This window comes from Microtus oregoni, unplaced genomic scaffold (genome assembly GCF_018167655.1).
Source record: "Microtus oregoni isolate MIOR12 unplaced genomic scaffold, Mior012 000009F_ref0000495, whole genome shotgun sequence".
Classification (NCBI taxonomy): Eukaryota; Metazoa; Chordata; class Mammalia; order Rodentia; family Cricetidae; genus Microtus; species Microtus oregoni.
In genome coordinates, this window is record NW_024543068.1 from 15,944,486 (window position 1) to 15,963,920 (window position 19,435).

Here is a 19,435-nt window from a genome sequence, read left to right on the forward strand (position 1 = left end):
GTGAGTTTGAGGCCAACCTGGTCTACAAGAACTAGTTCCTGGAGAGGCTCCAAAGCTACAGAGAAACCCTGTGTCAAAAAACCTAAATAATAATAATAATAATAATAATAATAATAATAATAATATAATAACACAGCCCAACAACCCAGGAATTGGGACTGAATGTGGGATAGAAGGATAGAAAAATCTGGCTCCCCAGAGGGCCTGCTCATTAGCCTTGGCTCACCTCTATTTAGAGTTCCTAATTATGAGAGAAACAGAATTATACTTGCCTATAGAATTCGGTGTATACCCCTGTGCTAGGCTTCCTTTGTGATCTGTCTGTGGCACATTTTGCCAGTGTCATCATGCAGACTCTATGTTTCATTCTCTAGTCTGCAATTTAAATGCTCCTATCATTCCTGACGCCATTCTTTTCTCTGAATACGAGCTCCTGTTTCCTATTTTTGGCCTTCTTACATATAAAACTTTCTCATTTAAACACTTTACTTCATTAGGGAATAAAGGCAAGTTACACACCCACCTGCCACTCCACATTTTACCATTTTACTACCATTTTCCTTTCTTTCTTTCTTTCTTTTTTTTTTTTTTTTTTGGTTTTTCGAGACAGGGTTTCTCTGTAGCTTTGGTGCCCGTCCCAGAACTAGCTCTTGTAGAGCCGGCTGGCCTCGAACTCCCAGAGATCCACCTTCCTCTGCCTCCCGAGTGCTGGGATTAAAGGCGTGCGCCACCACTGCCCAGCTTTTACTACCATTTCTTGAACTCATTTAGTGACTTTTCTTTTACTTCCTTATGTGTTTCCTTTGAAGATGTGTGCTCAGATAAAAAGAGCAATATTCTCAGTACAGAATTATGGTTTAATCCCAGTCTGCAAGAAACATTGTGGGATCTTTATTCTTTGCTTTCCAAACCTCCTCATTAGTAACTTCTTGATTTCTTTTTTCTTTTCAAAAAATATTTTTATTGATTCCTTGAGAATTTCAGAGAATTTTGATCCTTTCCCCATTTCTAGTTGACCTCTTATCTTTTGGCATCCCAGTATCATTTATTTGTATTTTCCCCCAATTTTAATTGCCTCGTGATCATTTTATTCCCTTATCCTACCAAAGTATGTGGAGGAATGTTACAAGTAAGGCACTCAATCTGATTGAGCTTTAAGTATAAACATAATCTTTAAATTTTCATTTTAGAGCTGGGCCGTGGTGGTACATCCCATTAATCCCAGCACCCAGGAGGAAAAGGCAGGAGGATCTCTGAGTTTGAGGCCCATCTGGTCTATGAACTAAGTTCCAGGTCAGCCAGAGATACCTAGAGACACCCTGTCTTGTAAAACCACCCCACCAAAAACAAAACAAAACAGCCACCCCTATAAAAATGAAAAAAAAATTTCACTTCATTGACTCATTTAAACAGAGTTTAAGAAGCTATTATCACTTCCTTTTAGAGGTGGAGAAACAGTTTGGAGATGTTAGATTATTTCTCTAAGCCAGACAAGTAGAAGAGATGAAATTGAAAGCTGAGGTCAGCATGGTTGGCACCATTGTCTGCTCTCTTCCCATACTTCATGTTCAGTTTGGATGAACAAATTAGAGGTCTTCATGTCAATGTTTGGGAGCAGAGGTAAAATAGGTACAGATCCCCAATGTCACCCTCTGCAAACTCATGGGTTCCCTAGAATTTTAAGGGGCCAAACCAGTATTCATGACTAATGATGATGATGAAAACCAATTTCAAGGATAGTCAGTACAATAGCAGAGTTGACAGTTTTACTCAAGATATTTTAATTCAGGCTTGTGATGAGGAAATAACACACTCAGAAGTAAATAAGGCACAGTGAAGAGTACGTCTGTGGGCTTCTCAATAACATGTGCTCATTGCTTCTGCAGTAGTCATAGATGAGATTTATGTGGAGTTTGAAGTTATCTTACTACTATGTGGCTATAGAGGGGTAACTGACAGGAATACAATTGACAGAGTAGGGGTGTAGTCCTACAAACATAAAGGAGGGTAGGATATGCTTCTGTAGACAAAGTTACATTTAGTTTGAGATTCTCAGGCAATGTCTAGACAAAGGAATGAGGCCGTGCCCTGGGCAATATACATTGGGGTCTTAAGCTTAGACCATTGCCAATTTTACATACAATATTTATGCAGAAAAGAAACATTAACTATATGTCAGCAACCTTTGCAGCAAATGTTGTTAATTGTGATAGAATCCTTGGAGAGCTGGTAAGAGGTTTTCATCAGACTCTGAGATGATGCTCCTTCTCCTCTCATGTCTCATGGGTTCCTTGTCTTCCCACCCTGACTCATTCCCATAGAATCCACCTCTGACTTGCTTTTTTAATAAGCAGCAGTTGCTGGCTTGATTTTTTAGCTGTAAGGTTGAATACCTTTATGCTGACTATGCTTTCTTCAATTCTCTAACCCTCTTGTCTGTGACCCTATGCATTTCCTGGTTCCTAAGGCTTTTATAGTTTTGATCCCTGAAAGTTCCTTCAACCTCTGTTTGGAATGTCCTATCCTAAAAGTCAAGATAGCTGGAAAAATCACATCTTAAGTCCTGCAATCATCTTGTCAAAAAGAAATGACATTTCCCCTTCCCCTTTTTGGAGGATTTTTCTTGAGCAAGCCTATAATTTAATTATCCTTTCTCTGTATCTTTGTATATATACACATTTCTTAAGTTAGATAAGCCTGCCACCAGACACAACCCAGGAATATATACACCTTTTTGGAATTTAAGTAAGCATCTTGTCAGCTATAATCCAGAGAATCTTTTCCTTAAGGTCCTGGGAAACAAGACCTGTGGTGTAAATTTAAAAAAAAGATGGTGCCCCTATTTTCCTGCCACGTGTGTTAACGTAGGTGCCTTGTTTTAATCAGTGAACACTTGCTTGACAGAGAGATAGAGAAGCTGTATCTTTCCCCCATGGGGCATGGATGTATCGGACTATGCCTAAATCATACAAATGGTACCAATTTCTTGCCCAAATATGTTCGCCTGCTATGCCTTTCCCAGTGTGGCTTGAGGCTCATAAGATTGAAATCCTCCCTTCTGTTCCTCTCTATTTTACATTTGTGGATACTTTGGGATTTTATTTAAAATATCAACAGTATCAATCTAATTATATGACCCATAACTTTATTACCCTCTCTCTCCGTGCCTTCCTTCCCACATGCTTTCCCACCGTAGGCGAGCGTTTTACCTTATCCATGGCACCTCAGTATCTATCTGCCTTGGGAATAGGGCGAGGTAACGGAAAACGCCTGTGGGTGCGGAGAACCACCACTCCCAGCATCCTCCGCGCTCCCCGTGCCCGCGGTTTCCTCTTCCGGTCTGGCGGCTGAGGAAACTGTAAACGCTATGCTGGGGACGCGGCGCGGAGCTTGATTCACCTTCACCTGCGCCGGGCACCAGCTGACCCCGGGCTTCCGCCCGGAGAGCAATCAGCCATGAACGGACGGGTGGATTATTTAGTCACGGAGGAAGAGATCAACCTGACCAGAGGACCCTCGGGTAGGCGCGGTAGCGCGGGACGTGGAGGGAGTCATTGCTGAGCTCGTTGGTTTTGCGGAGCCGGGTGTACCTGGCTGGAGAGCAGGCCGGCCCGACCAAGGCGCTTGCACGAACGCTGTCGGGCACGAAGAGTCCCTTGGCATCCTTTGTTAGCTAGATAACGGCCACAACCCAGTCGAGTTATCACAGCCATTTATGGCCAGGAAAGGCTTTTTCCCCCCTGCTGGCATCAATAGAAAAGTCTAGAAAAACGCCCCGTTTAGTCAGCCTGTAGTAGACGCCACATCCGTTATTCAGTTGCCCGCCTCATCCTTGTTTCTCTGAGCGCCCGTTCAGGTAAAAACGAGAGCAATAAACGGCGTAGTTTTCGTAGTGCACAGCAATTTCCCGGGTGCTAGGGTCTCTGTCTGCACTTCTGGCAAATTAATTTACAGTGTCAACTGGAATTCTAAAGCAGGAGGAGACCTGTTACAGAAGTTTCCAGACCTAGTGCCATCCCAGAATTACTTGGACCTTTTTATTTTTTACTTTTTTTATAAACAAATTAAAATGAAAATGCTATTTTCTAGCTCCATTAGGGATTTGGATTCTGTATGGATTAAACAATTTTTAAAACACTTCATACGATTCTGACAGGAAAATTGCCACTCAGTCTTCCCGTGCGATCTCCCTCGTTGATTCTCATGGTTGGCCTGGCCTTTGACGTCACCCCATAGTGCCACTGTCTCCCTTGGACCTTGTTGTTTTCTTTATGGCTGTCACATTTTAGGTTTAGGGTTAACCACTTATGGCCAGGTTTTTATCCAACACCTTACCAGCTGGGGTTTTTTTTTTTTGTTGTTGTTGTTTTTGTTTGTTTGTTTGTTTGTTTGCCCGGTTGGTTTTAATTTATTGGCAGAGAAATTTAACTGATGGATGCTATAGTTTCTTCTCTGTAGAATGGAGATGGTTATGAAATACAGTGTTTCACACATCCCATGTGTTAGGTTGAAGCCAGCGACTCCCTGGAAAATACTTGAAACATCATCTTGACATATGGTTAGCAATGTGTATTGGCGACTATTGTTATCACTAGTGAATGAATGACTAGATTGACCTCTGTAAGTTCTGATAAATATTGTATTCTAAGAGTTGAATAAATCCTTGGTTACTGTGACTTTCCATTCTATTTAGAATAGCCTGCCAACTTTTCTCATCTAGAAGTTTGCAATAGCATAACCACTGCTGATAGATTATTCTGTATAAAGCACAACTTTCAGAATTAGTCATGACTTTTTGTCTTCCTGGTATTGGAAATTGGAAGTTGGCCTTTTTTATAGGAGTAACTCATTGCTAATCTTTATGGTTTATGCAGAAGCTCTGTCCTGGTTGATATATATATATATATATATATTGCCAACTTGGCAGAAGCTAGAGTTATCTGAGTAGAGGAGCCTCAGCCTCAGTTGAGAAAAATGTCTCCATCAGATTGCCTGTAGGCAAGCCTGTGGGGTATTTTCTTGATTGAGGATTGATGTAGGAGGGTCCAGCTCATTGTGGGCAGTGCTACCCTGGGCAAGTGGTCCTGGATTGTAAGAAAACAGCCTGAGCAAGTCCTGAGGAGCAAGCCAGTCAGCAGCATCACTTCAGTTCCTGCCTCCAGGCTCCTACCTTGAGTTCCTGCCCTGACTTCTCTTCTTGGTGGACTGTTACCTGAAAGAATAAGATTAAATATATCCTCTCACTCCTTAGTTTCTTGTGTCACCGTGTTTTGTCACAGCAATAGAAACCTAAGATACGCTCAGAAACTTTCACTCAAAGGCTTTTCAATAGGTCTTGTATTTAATTTTCTTATTTTATACAATTCTTTTCTCAATATTTATTGACTTTTAAGACTAATATGGTAGATACTGCCTATAGTTTAGGATGGGTCTTTCCACTTGAAATAACCTGATCAAGAAGATCCCTTATTTGTTTGTTCATGGCTAATCTCTTAGTTGATTCTAGATCCAGTAAAATTGAAAACTAAGATTAGCCATCATAGTGATGTGAATCGTTGAACTTTCTAGGAAAAAGTAATTACAAAGTTAGGATTGAGTTTGGTAAAAACAATCATTGGAAGTTTATTGGTTCAGTAAATAAGGAAAGGTACCAAGTTCCTGCTTAGCATTTCCCAGAGCTAGCTCCTGGTCTGTGGCACTGTTTGTTGTTTGCAGTCTTCATGGTGACATCTTGAAGATACACAGGGAAGAAGTCAGCAATTACCACTAAAATCCGAGTAATTTTGGTAGTACCATAGAAGTCTTTCTTTCTACAGGAGAAATATGAGAAGTCTCTGATTCTCAGTATACAGTTCTGCTTATAGGCAACATTGTCTGGTTTAGCTGGGTTAATGTGTGTATGATTACTTCTTTGTGCCAGAATAGTGTCAGACAAGAATCTTGGATATTTGCAGCTTTGTAAAGCAAATGAATCTACTGAAAAAGCAGACAAACAAACCCACAATCATGGGAAAACCACAACAATGAAATGAGTATCTAAGGGGTGAAAAGGAAATGGTGTGTAGTGTGGCCTTTGCCCTGTGCTTACTTCCTTATCATTGTAAGGAATGTCGTGGCAGTCTTTGATTTCAGAAGGCTGTTCCTCTTTTGTTCTTGGGCTCATTCCTCATGCTATTTTAAATAATTTATATCATTTAAAAAAAAGATTTAAAAATTTTTATCTACATGAGTGCTTTCCCTGCATTAGTATGTATACCATGTGTGTGCCTGATATTCATAGAAACCAGAGGAGGGTGCTAAAAACCCTGGAACTAGAATTACAGTGATTGTGAGCTATATGAGTAGGTAGTGGGAAATGAACCCAGGTCCTCTGTAAGAGTAGCAAATGCTTTTAACTGCAGAGCTATCTCTCTGTGCCAGTTTTTGATTAGCTAGTGATCTAAATAATTGTCGAAGGCAGTAGTCATCATCTCAAATATGTTCAAAGGTTGAACAGTTCTTTTATCCTTTAAGTACAACTTTGTTGTACTTGAAGGCTTTCACTTTTTCCTATATCAAATTTAGAGATCTTAAAGTTGTCAAGGTTATTACTTTAAACAGTATGATAAGACTAATCTAATTTTTATTCTCTGTACCAGAGATTGAGCACAAAGGTTCTACTGCAACTGAGTAATAGAGGCTTCCAGTATTCCTACATAAGGGCTCAGTGGGTTTCAACAAGTTACTCCCAATCTGCCATCTTTAGAGAGGGAAGAAGAGACACTCCAATTCCTTACAGTCTTCAGAGGCCTTTCAAAGGAAGGAATAGATAGTTAACACAACACTTTCATAAAGAATAATTAAGGAAGTACCTTTCTGGAAGAGTGATAATTACTATGTATTTTGTACTTGTATTTTATATTTTGCCCTGGCTAAATGAGTCTCTATTTATAGTCACATAGGCTTATTTAGTTCTTATAGAACACTTTAGTGGTAGGTATTTAATCTACACTATTTGAGGAGTTATCTGAGGGGATTTGAAGACTTGCCCAAGAACTAAGGCCAGTAAGATTCAGAAGAGTCTACTCTCTAGGTCTGTTCAGTCTACTGTACTAGATATTTCCTCCTGTCACAGTGCCTAAGGAGTTGGTTGCTAACCTTTCCCCTGGCCTTTATTTTGCTATAGCATGCCTTATTTCCTAGACAGATTTAATGTGTGCAAAAAGGATTAGAAAATCCACTGTGGAAAGTTTTTAGATTTTCTGTTGGTAGATCTGCAGGCGTATCAAGGTGAGAACCTGAAAATAGAACAGTACATCTGAGTACATTACACCTGAGTACTTATGATTTTTTAGTCATGTTCTTCCCCTAACCACTGTCTGCAATTGTTGCTAAGTTTCCTGGTTTGTTCCTTTCTGCATCTGATAAATAGACTGGAGACCATAGTGCTATATCTTTGCTCTGTTTTTTCTGGTTATAGGAAGTTTAGCCATTATGGAATTTACAGTACAATAGAGACATAGTATTCACATGCAGAGGGTTAAATCTCATTGCATAGGTTCATGTGGTTAAAGACTGAGAGTATGTATGTAGCAAGAAGGCAAAGAAAGAGGGATGCCTGGAAGAGCATGCCAGCCTGACCATGTGTTGTTTTTCCCATTACAGCAAAATACCAACAGAAACAATTTAAGGAAGGAAGGCTATATTTTGGTTTATAGTTTGAGGGCAGCGTCCACCATGGCAGGAAAGGCCCAACAGCAGGAACTTGAGGTAGCTGGTCACACTCCCTCACAGTGAGGAGGGAGAGAGAGGAGTACCAGTGTTCTGCTCATTTCCCCCTTTTTGTTCAGTCTAGATCCCAGACTACAGAGTGGTTCTTCCTCCGTTCAGAAAAAGTCTTCCTTTTTATTAAGGTTTCCAGGAATACTCTCATAAATATGGTCAGAAGTTTGCTTCTAATGTGATTTTTAAGTACAGTCAACAGTAGTTAAGTTGAACCACCCCAGTCTCCATACAGGAAAAGGTCAAAAGATGGAGCTATGGGCCCGTCTTATAGTTTAAAGAGGGTTAAACTTGGTGGCTTTAAAGAAAGGACAGGTTATAGTGCCAGGATCGGGGCAAAGATAGCTTTAGCCATAATAACAAAGAGAAATTAAAAATATGTATTTCTAAGAGATGAGTGAATAAACCAGTCTGGATATAGGAGAAGTTTTGCTTAGGGGATTCAAGAGAGAAGTTGCTAAGGTAAGCAGAGATTGAATTGTAGAGAATATTCAGTGTAACTGAGGAATCAACCTTTCCCTTAGACTCCATCTTAATACTTTCCTCTTCTTATTCATTGGTTAAGACAGCCTAAGAGAATCATCTCTGAAAGTTTTCTTAACCCAGGCTAGAAGCCGCCTTATTAGCAATATTGTATGAGTTGTAGATCACCTTCCATGTATTGCTGTACTTACTCTGAAGCATTCTTTTTTTTTTTTTTTTTTTTGGTTTTTCGAGACAGGGTTTCTCTATAGCTTTGGTGCCCGTCCCGGAACTAGCTCTTGTAGACCAGGCTGGCCTCCAACTCCCAGAGATCCGCCTGCCTCTGCCTCCTGAGTGCTAGGATTAAAGGCGTGCGCCACCACCGCCCGGCGCATTCTTTTTTTTTTTAAGAACGTATATTTCACTGGGTATGGTAGTGCATGCCTTTAATCCCAACACTTGGGAGGCAGAGGCAGGCATATCTTTGTGAGTTCAAATCCAGTTTACATAATGAATTTTGGGCCAGTCAGTGCAATATAGTGAGACCTTGTCTAAGCAACACAATTCTTAGAAAAAGAACATATTTTTTTTTTGTTTGTTTTCTGAGTGCTTTATTTAGTTCATGACACAAAGTGGTCAGTAAGTGCAATTGCCAAACTGATAAGTGTAGAATGCTATAATGGGATGTTTAAGAGAACTAATAATGCTGCTGTTTCGGCTTTCAGAGTCAAACAGTGATCTTCACTAGATGCAGTTAAGAAAAACTGAAGGGTTGGATATAAGCTGTTATTACGATGACTAGGGAACAGCCAAGGTTTTATAAACAAGAGGAAGGAATGGCTGGAGAGTTCTGCAAAAGAGAAAAAATAGTTATGTCTTTTGAGATTTTGTTAATAAGGATCAGATCTAAGAAATAGTTCTTAAGAAAAATGTTAAAGTAATGTATCTAGGCATTATTTGGGGTATATAGAAAAACAAGCTGTTTTATGCTAAACTAGAAACATTTTACTAAGCAGAAAAATGTCCAGTGATTATATTTGATTAAATCGCAATATCAAAGGAAGTAGAATTGGAATTATTGCTTTCACAGGATTAAAAAGTAAAGTAAAACTATGTTCATTTTGTATCTATATTATGATTAGGAATTGTAGATTCTATAATGTAGAACAAGAAGTCATCTCTGGTTCTTATAGTTTTACAGTACAATGGGAGAATGTCTTAGCTTTCTATAACTATGACAAAAATTTCTGATATAAATAATGTATATGGAAGGAAGGTTCATGTTGGCTCATAGGTTCAGAGGTTTCAGCCTTGGTCTGTTGACTCTGTTGCTTTTAGTCTTACAATGAGTATCTAAGAAAGTTTGTTCATCTCATGGAAGCTAAGAGGCAGAGAAAAGAGACTAAATACCTCCTTGAAAGGGTATTCCCCTTCAATGACATAACTTTATCATTAGGTCCCACCTTTCTACCACTCCCCACTAATGGTAGAGAGTCTGGCCTGTTGTATACATGAGTCTTTTGGGGGAAAACATACCTAGATCATGACAGAGAGTAATCATGGTCATGTAAAAGTACCCCCTCATAAGAAAAGTAATGTTAAGAGCTATGAATTTTATAAGATATGTTCTGTTTCTTATACATTCAGATTCAGTAGCACACCATGGGGGCAGGAGGTACCTAAACTATAAATGCCCTTAGCAAGTGTTTTGGAAATGTTAGATAATGTTTCTCTCCTTGTACCACAAACTATGGTTTCATGCCTACTACATATAAAGTTAATATATGTTGAGAAAGAAATAGTAGAAAAAAATTGAAAAGATGTTAGTTACACAACTAAAGGAAAAGAGGCCATGGATTTGAGAAATAGCAATAGGGAGGTATAAATGGAAAGAGTTGGAGAGAGGAAAGGAAATTGGGGGGTGTTGTGATTATACTTTAATTTAAAAAATGAAAAAAGGCAGTCATAGTAAAATGGATCCAGATTTTTATATGAAGCAAAACTTAAGAGATTATGTGATTTTATTGTGGAAAATAAAAGAGCCAGGGGAGACATGGTCTAATAGATGAAAACATATATTCAGTACCTGGTCAGTCGTTTATCACAAAGTAAAGGAAAAATGTTTGCTGAGAGAGTTGAAAGACAAGCTTTTAGAGCCATGGAAAGAGTTTATACTGCATGTTTGCAAAGATAGTACCTTGAAACATCTTTGCTAGGCTCTACTCTTTGTTCCCATCCTTATCCTTACTAGGATAAGGAAGGAACAATCATGTGTAATGTTTTTTAATTGTTGCATCATCTTTCTGTTCTCCGAGGTTAAAGGTTTTATTTGTCAGTGCATTCATTACTGTAGTTATTGCAATTATAAGTGTTAATCCCAACAGCAAGAATAAGACCACTTTCATAATTTGAAGCAAACTTTATTTATTGGGTTGTAGCCAAGAGCTAGCCAGTGACTGTCTCCTAAGTCGGGTTAAAGAGAGCAGCCCTGAATCCATTTCTTGGGCCTCTTTTAAGGAATAAAATAACAAGAATCTTTACAGAAGAGAGACATTGGGGCAATAAGGAAAGAAAATCTCAAAAAAAAAACCCATCATGTGGTCACCATATGATTAGTTAGGGTTCAGAGATGGTCAAGGAAGGTCAGGGTGTTCTCAAAAACAAGTCAAGATCATGAGTTGGGGAAGGTCAGTTTCCGGGAAACAAATAACTTATCAATAGACACTTATTTTTTTAACAACATAGTGAAATAGCTCCTGCTTTCAAAATGGAATCAGAGAGATACCTCATTCCCCCCTTGACTTATGTCTCCCTGTCAAATCTTTGATAGGTGGATGTCTTAATATTGTCAGTTATTAAGCAGCAATGATTCTAGAACTGTTTATCTAGTGGGTGATCAAGTTAATGCCACATTGGAGGGCACAGGACCCGATTATAATAACTAAATATTAGAGGGCCAAGGAAGGGCAAGAACCATAATAGTCATGTTGGCCAGTCTAAGTTTGTTTAGGAGATTTTGTCTATTTCTTTGCATAGATCATCAATTTGGTTGTCAATAATGCTCTGGGACAATGGTCTTGTACCCTGTGAAGATTTGTCACTTGTACTGATTTAATAAATGCTGATTGGCCGGTACCAAACTAGGAAGTATAGGCAGGGTGGCCAGAACAGGAGAATTCTGGGAAGAGGAAAAGTCAGTCTGCATTCATCACCCAGACACAGAGGAAACAAGATGAGAATACCTCACTGATAAAAGGTACCAAGCCATGTGGCTAACACAGACAACAATTATGGGTTATAAGTTATAAGAGTTAATAAGAAGCCTGAGCTAATAGGCCAATCAGTGTTTAATTAATATAAGCCTCTGTGTTTCTTTGGGACTGACGAAACATCTGTCAACACAATCGTATGAGAGAAATCAGATATTAAAAAACAGCACATTCTAGTAAATTCTGACACGATTATGTTAAACTATAATAGCTAATCTATATATTATATAATAGGTAATCTATAGTAGCTTTATTTTGAAGAACAGTTGTTCTCAGTTCTCCCATTTCTTGATGAATTTCTGCTAGTTATTTTTGTTGTAATATTAGTGATGGAGGAAGGTCATTGACTAATAAAGGAACTGCCTTGGCCCATTTTATTGGTTAGAAGATAGGTGGGAGGAGTAAACAGAACAGAACGCTGGGAGGAAGAGGAAGTGAGCTCAGACTCCACAGCTCTCCTCTCGGGAGCAGATGCCTGAGAGAGACGCCATGCCCTGCTCCCGGGCAGACACACGCCATGAAGCTCTGACCCAGGATGGACTAGGCTAGAATCTTCCCGGTAAGACCGGTTCTCACAGATTATTAGAGATGGGTTGATCGGGATGTGAGAATTAGCCTGTAAGGGCTAGAGCTAAAGGGCCAAGCAGTGTTTAAATGAGTACAGTTTGTGTGTTGTTATTTCGGGCATAAGCTAGCCGGGCAGGCGGCCGGGGTGCTGGGAAAGCAGCCCCGCCGCCCCTAATTACTACATATTAGTAGTTTTTGACTTTAGACATATTATTTTTGAAACCTTTCTTTGTAGTCTAACAAGTCCTGGGACAGGTCACAGAAAGGCTGCAGTAGCAACAACCATGATGGGAGCTAATAGATGAAAGGAATTGTTACAATTTTCAAGAAGAGCTTTTGTAATTCTGTTCTTAACAGATTGTAAAGATTTGCTGAGTAAAATAGGTGTAACATGTCATACACCACATAAAACTTTATATCCTACTGGGGGTACAGGATAAGTATTATTTCCACAGAAAAAAATCCAGTTTAAAGGGGAGAGTGTGATAAGAAGTAGAATTACAATAAGAAGGGACATTTGTACAATCAAAACACGGTGGAATAAAAAGATATTATCAATGGAAACATCAACCACAACTTTTAAAACATGAGTGAGGGAATGTTCCATTTCACCCTCTGCCCTTTTAACTTTGTATAATTTTCATAAGAAACCCCGATTCCATACAAATTTACTTTTAAGAGCCTGGGAATAGAGGGATCTCCTCTGACACAAAAGGAATTTTCTCATTGCTTTTTAGTGCTAGATGGATGCAGAGATTATGTTCCATATTATTCGTTACAGACAGTTTTACTCTGGGTATGTTAAATTCAATTGAAGTGATTAATGAATCTTCCCCTTCATATTTTAGCATACCTGTAATTTCCATTATCAGAACTCTTTAAAGAATGATTGATTATGCTGAAGTCTGTTACTATGTTGGGATTGGTCAGTTAGATTAGTTCATCCATCCGGCTAAAGACTATTTGTTATGATATGGTATGAGTTGGGACCTTAGTGGGTTTGATGGCTGGTGAGGACTGCTGTGGGTGACAAACCATACAGACAGAGTTTGAGTCTGTTTATGAGAGGAAGGAGGGAAGAGAGAGACAGAAGTAGAGGGAGGGTTGAGAGAGGGGGAGAGGGATAGAGGCAGAGACCTGCTTGCCTAGCAGTAAGAGAGAGATCAGAAGTGGGCAGAGCTTGTCCCTTAAAGGGACAGGGTACTGTCTGCTATGCAGGCAGGCATGATCTAGGGTGCAGGGTTGTGACATGCTGTGCCAGGGTGTGCCTGGATACTAACATTATTTGTTCACCTTTTTTTTTCAAACTATGGACCCTGCTGGATAAAGACAATCTTTTGCATGGCAAGACAATGTCAGAGGAGTCTTTTATTTTCTTTGTCAAGATGCATTTAGCTTCTATTTACATAGGTTGAAAACAAGGAAATGGTTAGCCATAGGACAGTTATGCAAATTTCAGCAGCAAGAACACAAAGTTACCTTAGACAGTCAAATCTTAGAAAGTTTGATTTTTTTTTTAATGGTCCTATTTCAGTCATTTTCTACCTCTGGGGATTGGACTCCTCTTCTGTGGGTTCCTCGGATGCCTTCTTGAGGTATGAGTGATGAAACCAGGCAGAAATACCATCAACTTTAACAGCAGTAGGAGTCCAGAGAGTCATGTTGTAAGGTCCTTCCCACCTAGGTTCAATTCGGTCAGTTTTGAAGTGGTAGACTAGTACAGTCTCTCTGGGCTGGAATGGGTGATCAAGTGGGTGGTACCCAACAGGTTGGACAGCCTTGACCTGAGGGAGAATCTTACAAAGTTAATTGTGATCCTTTAAGGACTCAAGAGATTGGAATAGGGCAATTTGACAACAGTCTAATATGTATCTGAGGGATCATGGGAAGTGGTTGCCTACAGACTATTTTATATGGGGTGAACTTTTCTCAGTGGTGGTACATTGGACTCTTGAGAAGGGTATAAGGCAAAAGGCCATTCCAGTTATCACCAGTTTCAAGAGTATATTTAGTTAAAATCTCTTTTAAAGTTCTATTCATTCTCTCTACTTTTTCTGAGCTCTGAGGATGATACGTACAACGGAGTTTCTAATTTATGTTAAAAGCCTTAGAGAATTGAGATGACTTGACTGTGAAGATCGGGTGTTGGGAGCTATAGATCCCTGGCCCCTTGAGTTTCTTTGCCTGCAGCTGCTCTGAGCAAGAGACCTTGATGGCAGTCTCATGAGACTGAGACCTACAGCTGAAATATCCCGAGAGCTGGGTGTGGCTAAGGATCGGATCCCTATATAAGCTGCTCTTGAGCACAATAAACAGGGCATTGGCCCTCTTGTATCAAGAGTGACCCATGTCCATGTCTCTCTCTGTTTGTCTCTGTTTATGTGTTTTTAATTCTTCAGTTTAGTTCTCAGCTTGCATACTGTCTTGTAGTGGCACGGGAGCCACAGGCATAGTAGTACTGTATAGGCATAGTATAGGACCACTTGGAGTTTTACAATCAGGCTATTGTCTGATCCCAGAGATATGTGGAGGCCAAATCTAGGAATAATTTCCATTATTAATTTCTTAGCTACCATGGGCCCTTTTCATTCTGGATGGAAAGTTCTGTACCCAACCTGTAACAATATTGACAAAGTCTAACAATAATATTTGTAGCCTTACAGTACTGGCCTGACTTCAGTGGAGTCCATTTCCCAAAATTCACCAGGTACTGTACCATAACTCTGTTGGCCTGAGTTTGCATTTACCTGGGTACAGGTCAGGCAGCAGTTTGAAATGCTCTGTAGTTTTTCTTGATGTCTAGGTAGCCAGACATGAGGGGAGATGAGTTCTGAGCTCTCTTTAGGTGACAGGTGCATGGCATGATGCAAGACAGCCAGTTTTACTATTGTTTTATGCCTTTATAATGTTAATACTGCACCAGGAATTTCTAAGCACTTTATTCTTACCTTTACTACTACCACCACCAATCATCATCATCATCATCATTATCATCATCATCATCATCATCATCATCATCATCATCATCATCACTATTATCATCATCATCATCATCATCATCATCATCATCATCATCATCTTGTTTAAAGTGCTTAAATGATGCCTGCCCTTACAACTGCTTTGTCTGGAATAAACTCTAGTGGGGCAAGAGCTACTGGCTTATACTCTTAGAAATGAGGCCTTGAACACTGGAAACAGAAAAGGGGAGTGGTATTCGGTGAATCCTGGGAGGTTTCATAGACGTGACTTCCCTGTCATATTTAGCAGCAGACTTACTGGTTTTCTGCCTTTTATAGTTTTTATGCCCCCCTTTTTTGGAAATGTTCCCTGAGCTTTAGTATATATTAATAGGGACTGGGCACCCAGTTGTTTGCATTTTAACCAGAAGTACCAGTGGACATGTCAATGTGGATTGGAGAAGTCTTATGGAACTCCACCCTTCCCTGAAGAGCTGTAAGCAATTTAATAACTGCTGAGAGATGGAGAATTGGTCTTTCCTAGGGAGGAGCCTCTTGAGGTTTCTGTCCTGCCTGGTCTTACAGCCGTTCAATCCCAAAGAAACACACAGAGGCTTATATTAATTATGAACTGGTTGGCCTATTAGCTCAGGCTTCTTATTAACTCTTATATCTTATATTAACCCATAATTCTTGTCTATGTTAGCCACGTGGCTTGGTACCTTTTATCAGTTAGGTATTCTCATCTTGCTTCCTCTGTGTCTTGGTAACAAGTGCAGAATGAGCCTTTCCTCTTCCCAGAATTCTCCTATTCTGGTGGTCCCGCCTATACTTCCTGCCTGACTACTGGCCAATCAGCATTTTCTTAAACTAATATAAATGACAAATCTTTACAGGGTACAAGACCATTGTCCCACAGCATTCCCCCTTTTTTTTCAAAACAATAACTCTGAATCTTATCTCCTTTGTTTAGCTTTTTTCCTGACCATTATTCATAACAACATGCAGCCAACACTATAAACAAAGATAAACATCCATAATCCATTTTCTGGGAATGTAGGCATAGTTTTCTAGGCTACTTCCTGCTGATTGGGGGTGGTGATAATCTTATGGGGACCTAAAGAAAATTTAGGATTATGGTCAAGTCCTGACTGGAATATTCTATGAGGCTTGATCATCTCAATGTTTCTTCAACTTTTCCTTTTTCTTTCTTTCTTTCTTTCTTTCTTTTCTTTCTTTCTTCTTTCTTCTTCCTTTTTTTTTTTAATCTTTGCCCTTAACCCATTTGGGACCTTACGTGTGCTGAGCCTGTACACTCTTCAGCTTCAGAGGATACTGGTGTCATAATGTCCTTTTCTGGCTTTATTGAGATGTAATGGCATAATGTATCCTTCTCTCTTGTAGGTATCTACTGCAGTGTATCTTTACACATCCTTAAACATGTGTGCCCTTTTGTAAATAGGTAATAAAATTTGTATGTGTGTGTTTTTACTTACCTGAACAACATTTCAGAATTCTATTCATGTTACTTTGTACATGATTATTAAATGATTCTAATTTTTAACTTTTTATCTACTCTTACTTCTATCACTGTCACTTCTATCCTAGTGCATTGTGTTTTGCAATGAATATATTCTTTTTTTTTTTTGATGGGATGGTCACGTTTGCCCTAGCTGGGATGTTTTTGAAATTAAAAGGTGAGTCTTAATAGTACTAGGGTTATAGGTGTATACCAAGATTCCCAAGAAACCAGAGTATTTGCCCATTCTGCTTACAAAATATTTTTTTTCTTGGATGCTGCTAATAGCTGATATATACTAAATAACTTAGTAATTTATCCTCTTTAGTTGTTCTTAGCTGATCAGCTGTTCTAGTTGATTGATACATGTGCCAGATAATTACTACAGGTTTTAAATATTACTCTTGCTAAAAAAAATCTTTTGGGCTGGAGAGATGGCTTAGTGGTCAAGAGCACTGCCTACCCTTCCAAAGGTCCTGAATTCAGTTCCCAGCAACCACATGGTGGCTCACAACCATCTGTAATGAGATCTGGTGCCCTCTTCTGGCCTGCAAGCAAACATGTAGACAAAATTCCGAGAATACTGTATACATAATAAATAAATAGATTTAAAAAAAATCTATCTTTTATCTTTATGTGTATGCATGTTCTCTCTTTCTCTCTGTGTTTTGCCTGTATGTATGTATGTGTGCCACATGCCTTCAGCAGTCAGAAGAGGGCTTCTGGAACCGGAGTTGTGGATGGTGGTGAACCACCATGTTGTTTCTGGAACACAAACCAGGTCCTCTAGAAAAGCAACCAGTCCTTTTAATCACTGAGCCATTGCTCCAGCTCCCTAAAACTGGTTTTGAAGGGGATTTCTAGGAAATAAACTACAAGCATACTTACTTTCAGTGAACTTGAGTTCTAATCAAGTGTTTTATACTTACAGGTAGACTTTTTAATCCCTGTGTTTTCTTATTTTTAAAAGAATTTTCATGTCTACATCAGATAATCCTTGCCCCATCAGACTCTTAATCAGAAATTTAACAGTCACTAGTTTATTGACAGAAACTCTTAGTTCCGTTCTCCAGTCTAACAATAAATATGTTTTACAAAGAAAATTTTCAGATTTTGTTACTGGAATCTAACAGTTACCATTGATGGAGAGAAGGTAGAATTTGTAATCTTTATTTTATAGAAAAGACAGCAAATCAGAGTTAAACTGATTTCTTCAGTCCACATCCAGTAATTTACAGAGTTGAACTTGAAATTATTTTTTTTTTTGGTTTATGCAATATCTAAAAGGGACAGGAAAAAGAATAAATTTGTTTGTGGTTAAAGTCAGAACTGAACAGTTAGTACAGTTTAGCTTTGTCTTCAAAGGTCAGTGATTTTTATTGAATAAATGGACAAGGAATTACGTAAATATATATCGGGTTAAGATTTTATCTGTTTGTTTATTGGTAGTGCTGCATATTGCCCAGCATGCTAAACAAGTGATCGGGGGAGGGGGAGGGAAATGGGAAGCGGTTGTGGGGACGAGGCAGAAATCCTTAATAAATAAATAAATTTAAAAAAAAATCATAAACGTCCTGATTTTTCCTTGTCAGTTATGTTTCTTATTAAATTGTGGATTAATTTGATAGTGCTGTGTTAGTACTTTGAGTCTTAGCTTAATTTTAACCATGGAAAGAGCTTTAGAAAAAGTCCACATATATCCCTTCAATGGTACATTTTCTACTGAGATAATTATGAGACTGATGACTGGCTTTTCCTTCTCATTGCACCAACACATTTTTGTTTTTTAAATTGTTTCCAACTGTCTTCCTTCTCTTTGTATTGTGTCACAGAATTACCACTTTAGTTACATAGAGAAGAGATTCCTTTTTCTCTCTTATTTCTTTTCTCTCTCTTCCTCTCTCTCCTCTTTTTCCTTTTTTACATAAGTTTTAAAAATCTCAAAGAAATCAGATAATTTCTGTAGGACAAAATCCTTGTCACAGCTTGGTGGTTGGTTTATGAAAATAAAATTTTAGTTAACCAGCTAACTTGTTTGCCTTCTATATTTATTATAATGAAGATACTTGGATATATTTGAAATAAATTTGGAAATATACCATATATTATTATTTTGGGTAGACACAATCTTGTATAGCAGATCTCTACATATTTCTTCTTTAACTGAAATATTTTACTCTTGTAAACTAATTAAACTTAGAGAAACAAAGAATAGAATAGTAGGTATCAGGGACTAGGAGGAGGGAAGTACCCAACTGCTAATTGGTAAGGAATTATTTTCTACAGTGAGTAAACTTTACTATCACTGTGCACAGGTATGTGATCAGTTGTACTTGATATAGAAAGAAAAGAGTGAATTTGGTGACTTGATTCTCCTGTAAAGCAGCAGTTGCTTTTCTAGTTCTGAGGTTTCTGCTAACAGCCGTTTCACTACTCTCCTACCCCAGTACAAAATAGAAAAAGATAAACTACCAAGATTGCTTCTTCCAAAACACCAACATGTACAGGTGTTCCCAAATATTGACAGAAGAAACACATGAAGAAAAGGCTTCAGTTAGCAATCATATTTTCACTAAATGTTATGAAAACAAAGCTTATTTTTATGAGACAGCTAATTCTGTTACATTAACATAGGAATACCAGGATTTGAATCATCTGAATGTCAAGCAGCACTTGTATCTTACAAGACTCACCATTCCTATCCCTCAAGTTATGTCTAGCTCAGTATATTTGACCAGTCATTTTGATCACTGTGTCTGTACTTTGAGTACTGCCTGGTTCAAATCAGCAATCTAGGTACTTTGGCCTTTGTTGATAATGACTTTACTGACTTTGCTAAAGACTGTGTTAGCTACCTCACAGTCTGAATTGTCAGCCTCTCCTCCCCACTAGACAATTTT

General features: G+C 38.8%; 1 protein-coding gene across 1 annotated transcript in view; it reads left to right on the forward strand.

Annotated features, from left to right (window-relative positions):
• Positions 1–3,354: 3,354 nt before the first annotated feature.
• LOC121452128 (synaptojanin 2 binding protein) overlaps positions 3,355–19,435 on the forward strand; it is a 31,662-nt gene continuing 15,581 nt past the window's right edge. Inside the window, exon 1 of the mRNA XM_041657955.1 lies at positions 3,355–3,520. Within this exon, the coding sequence (XP_041513889.1) occupies positions 3,457–3,520 (64 nt within the window). The 5' untranslated portion in view covers positions 3,355–3,456. The remainder of the gene's footprint in view (positions 3,521–19,435) is intronic.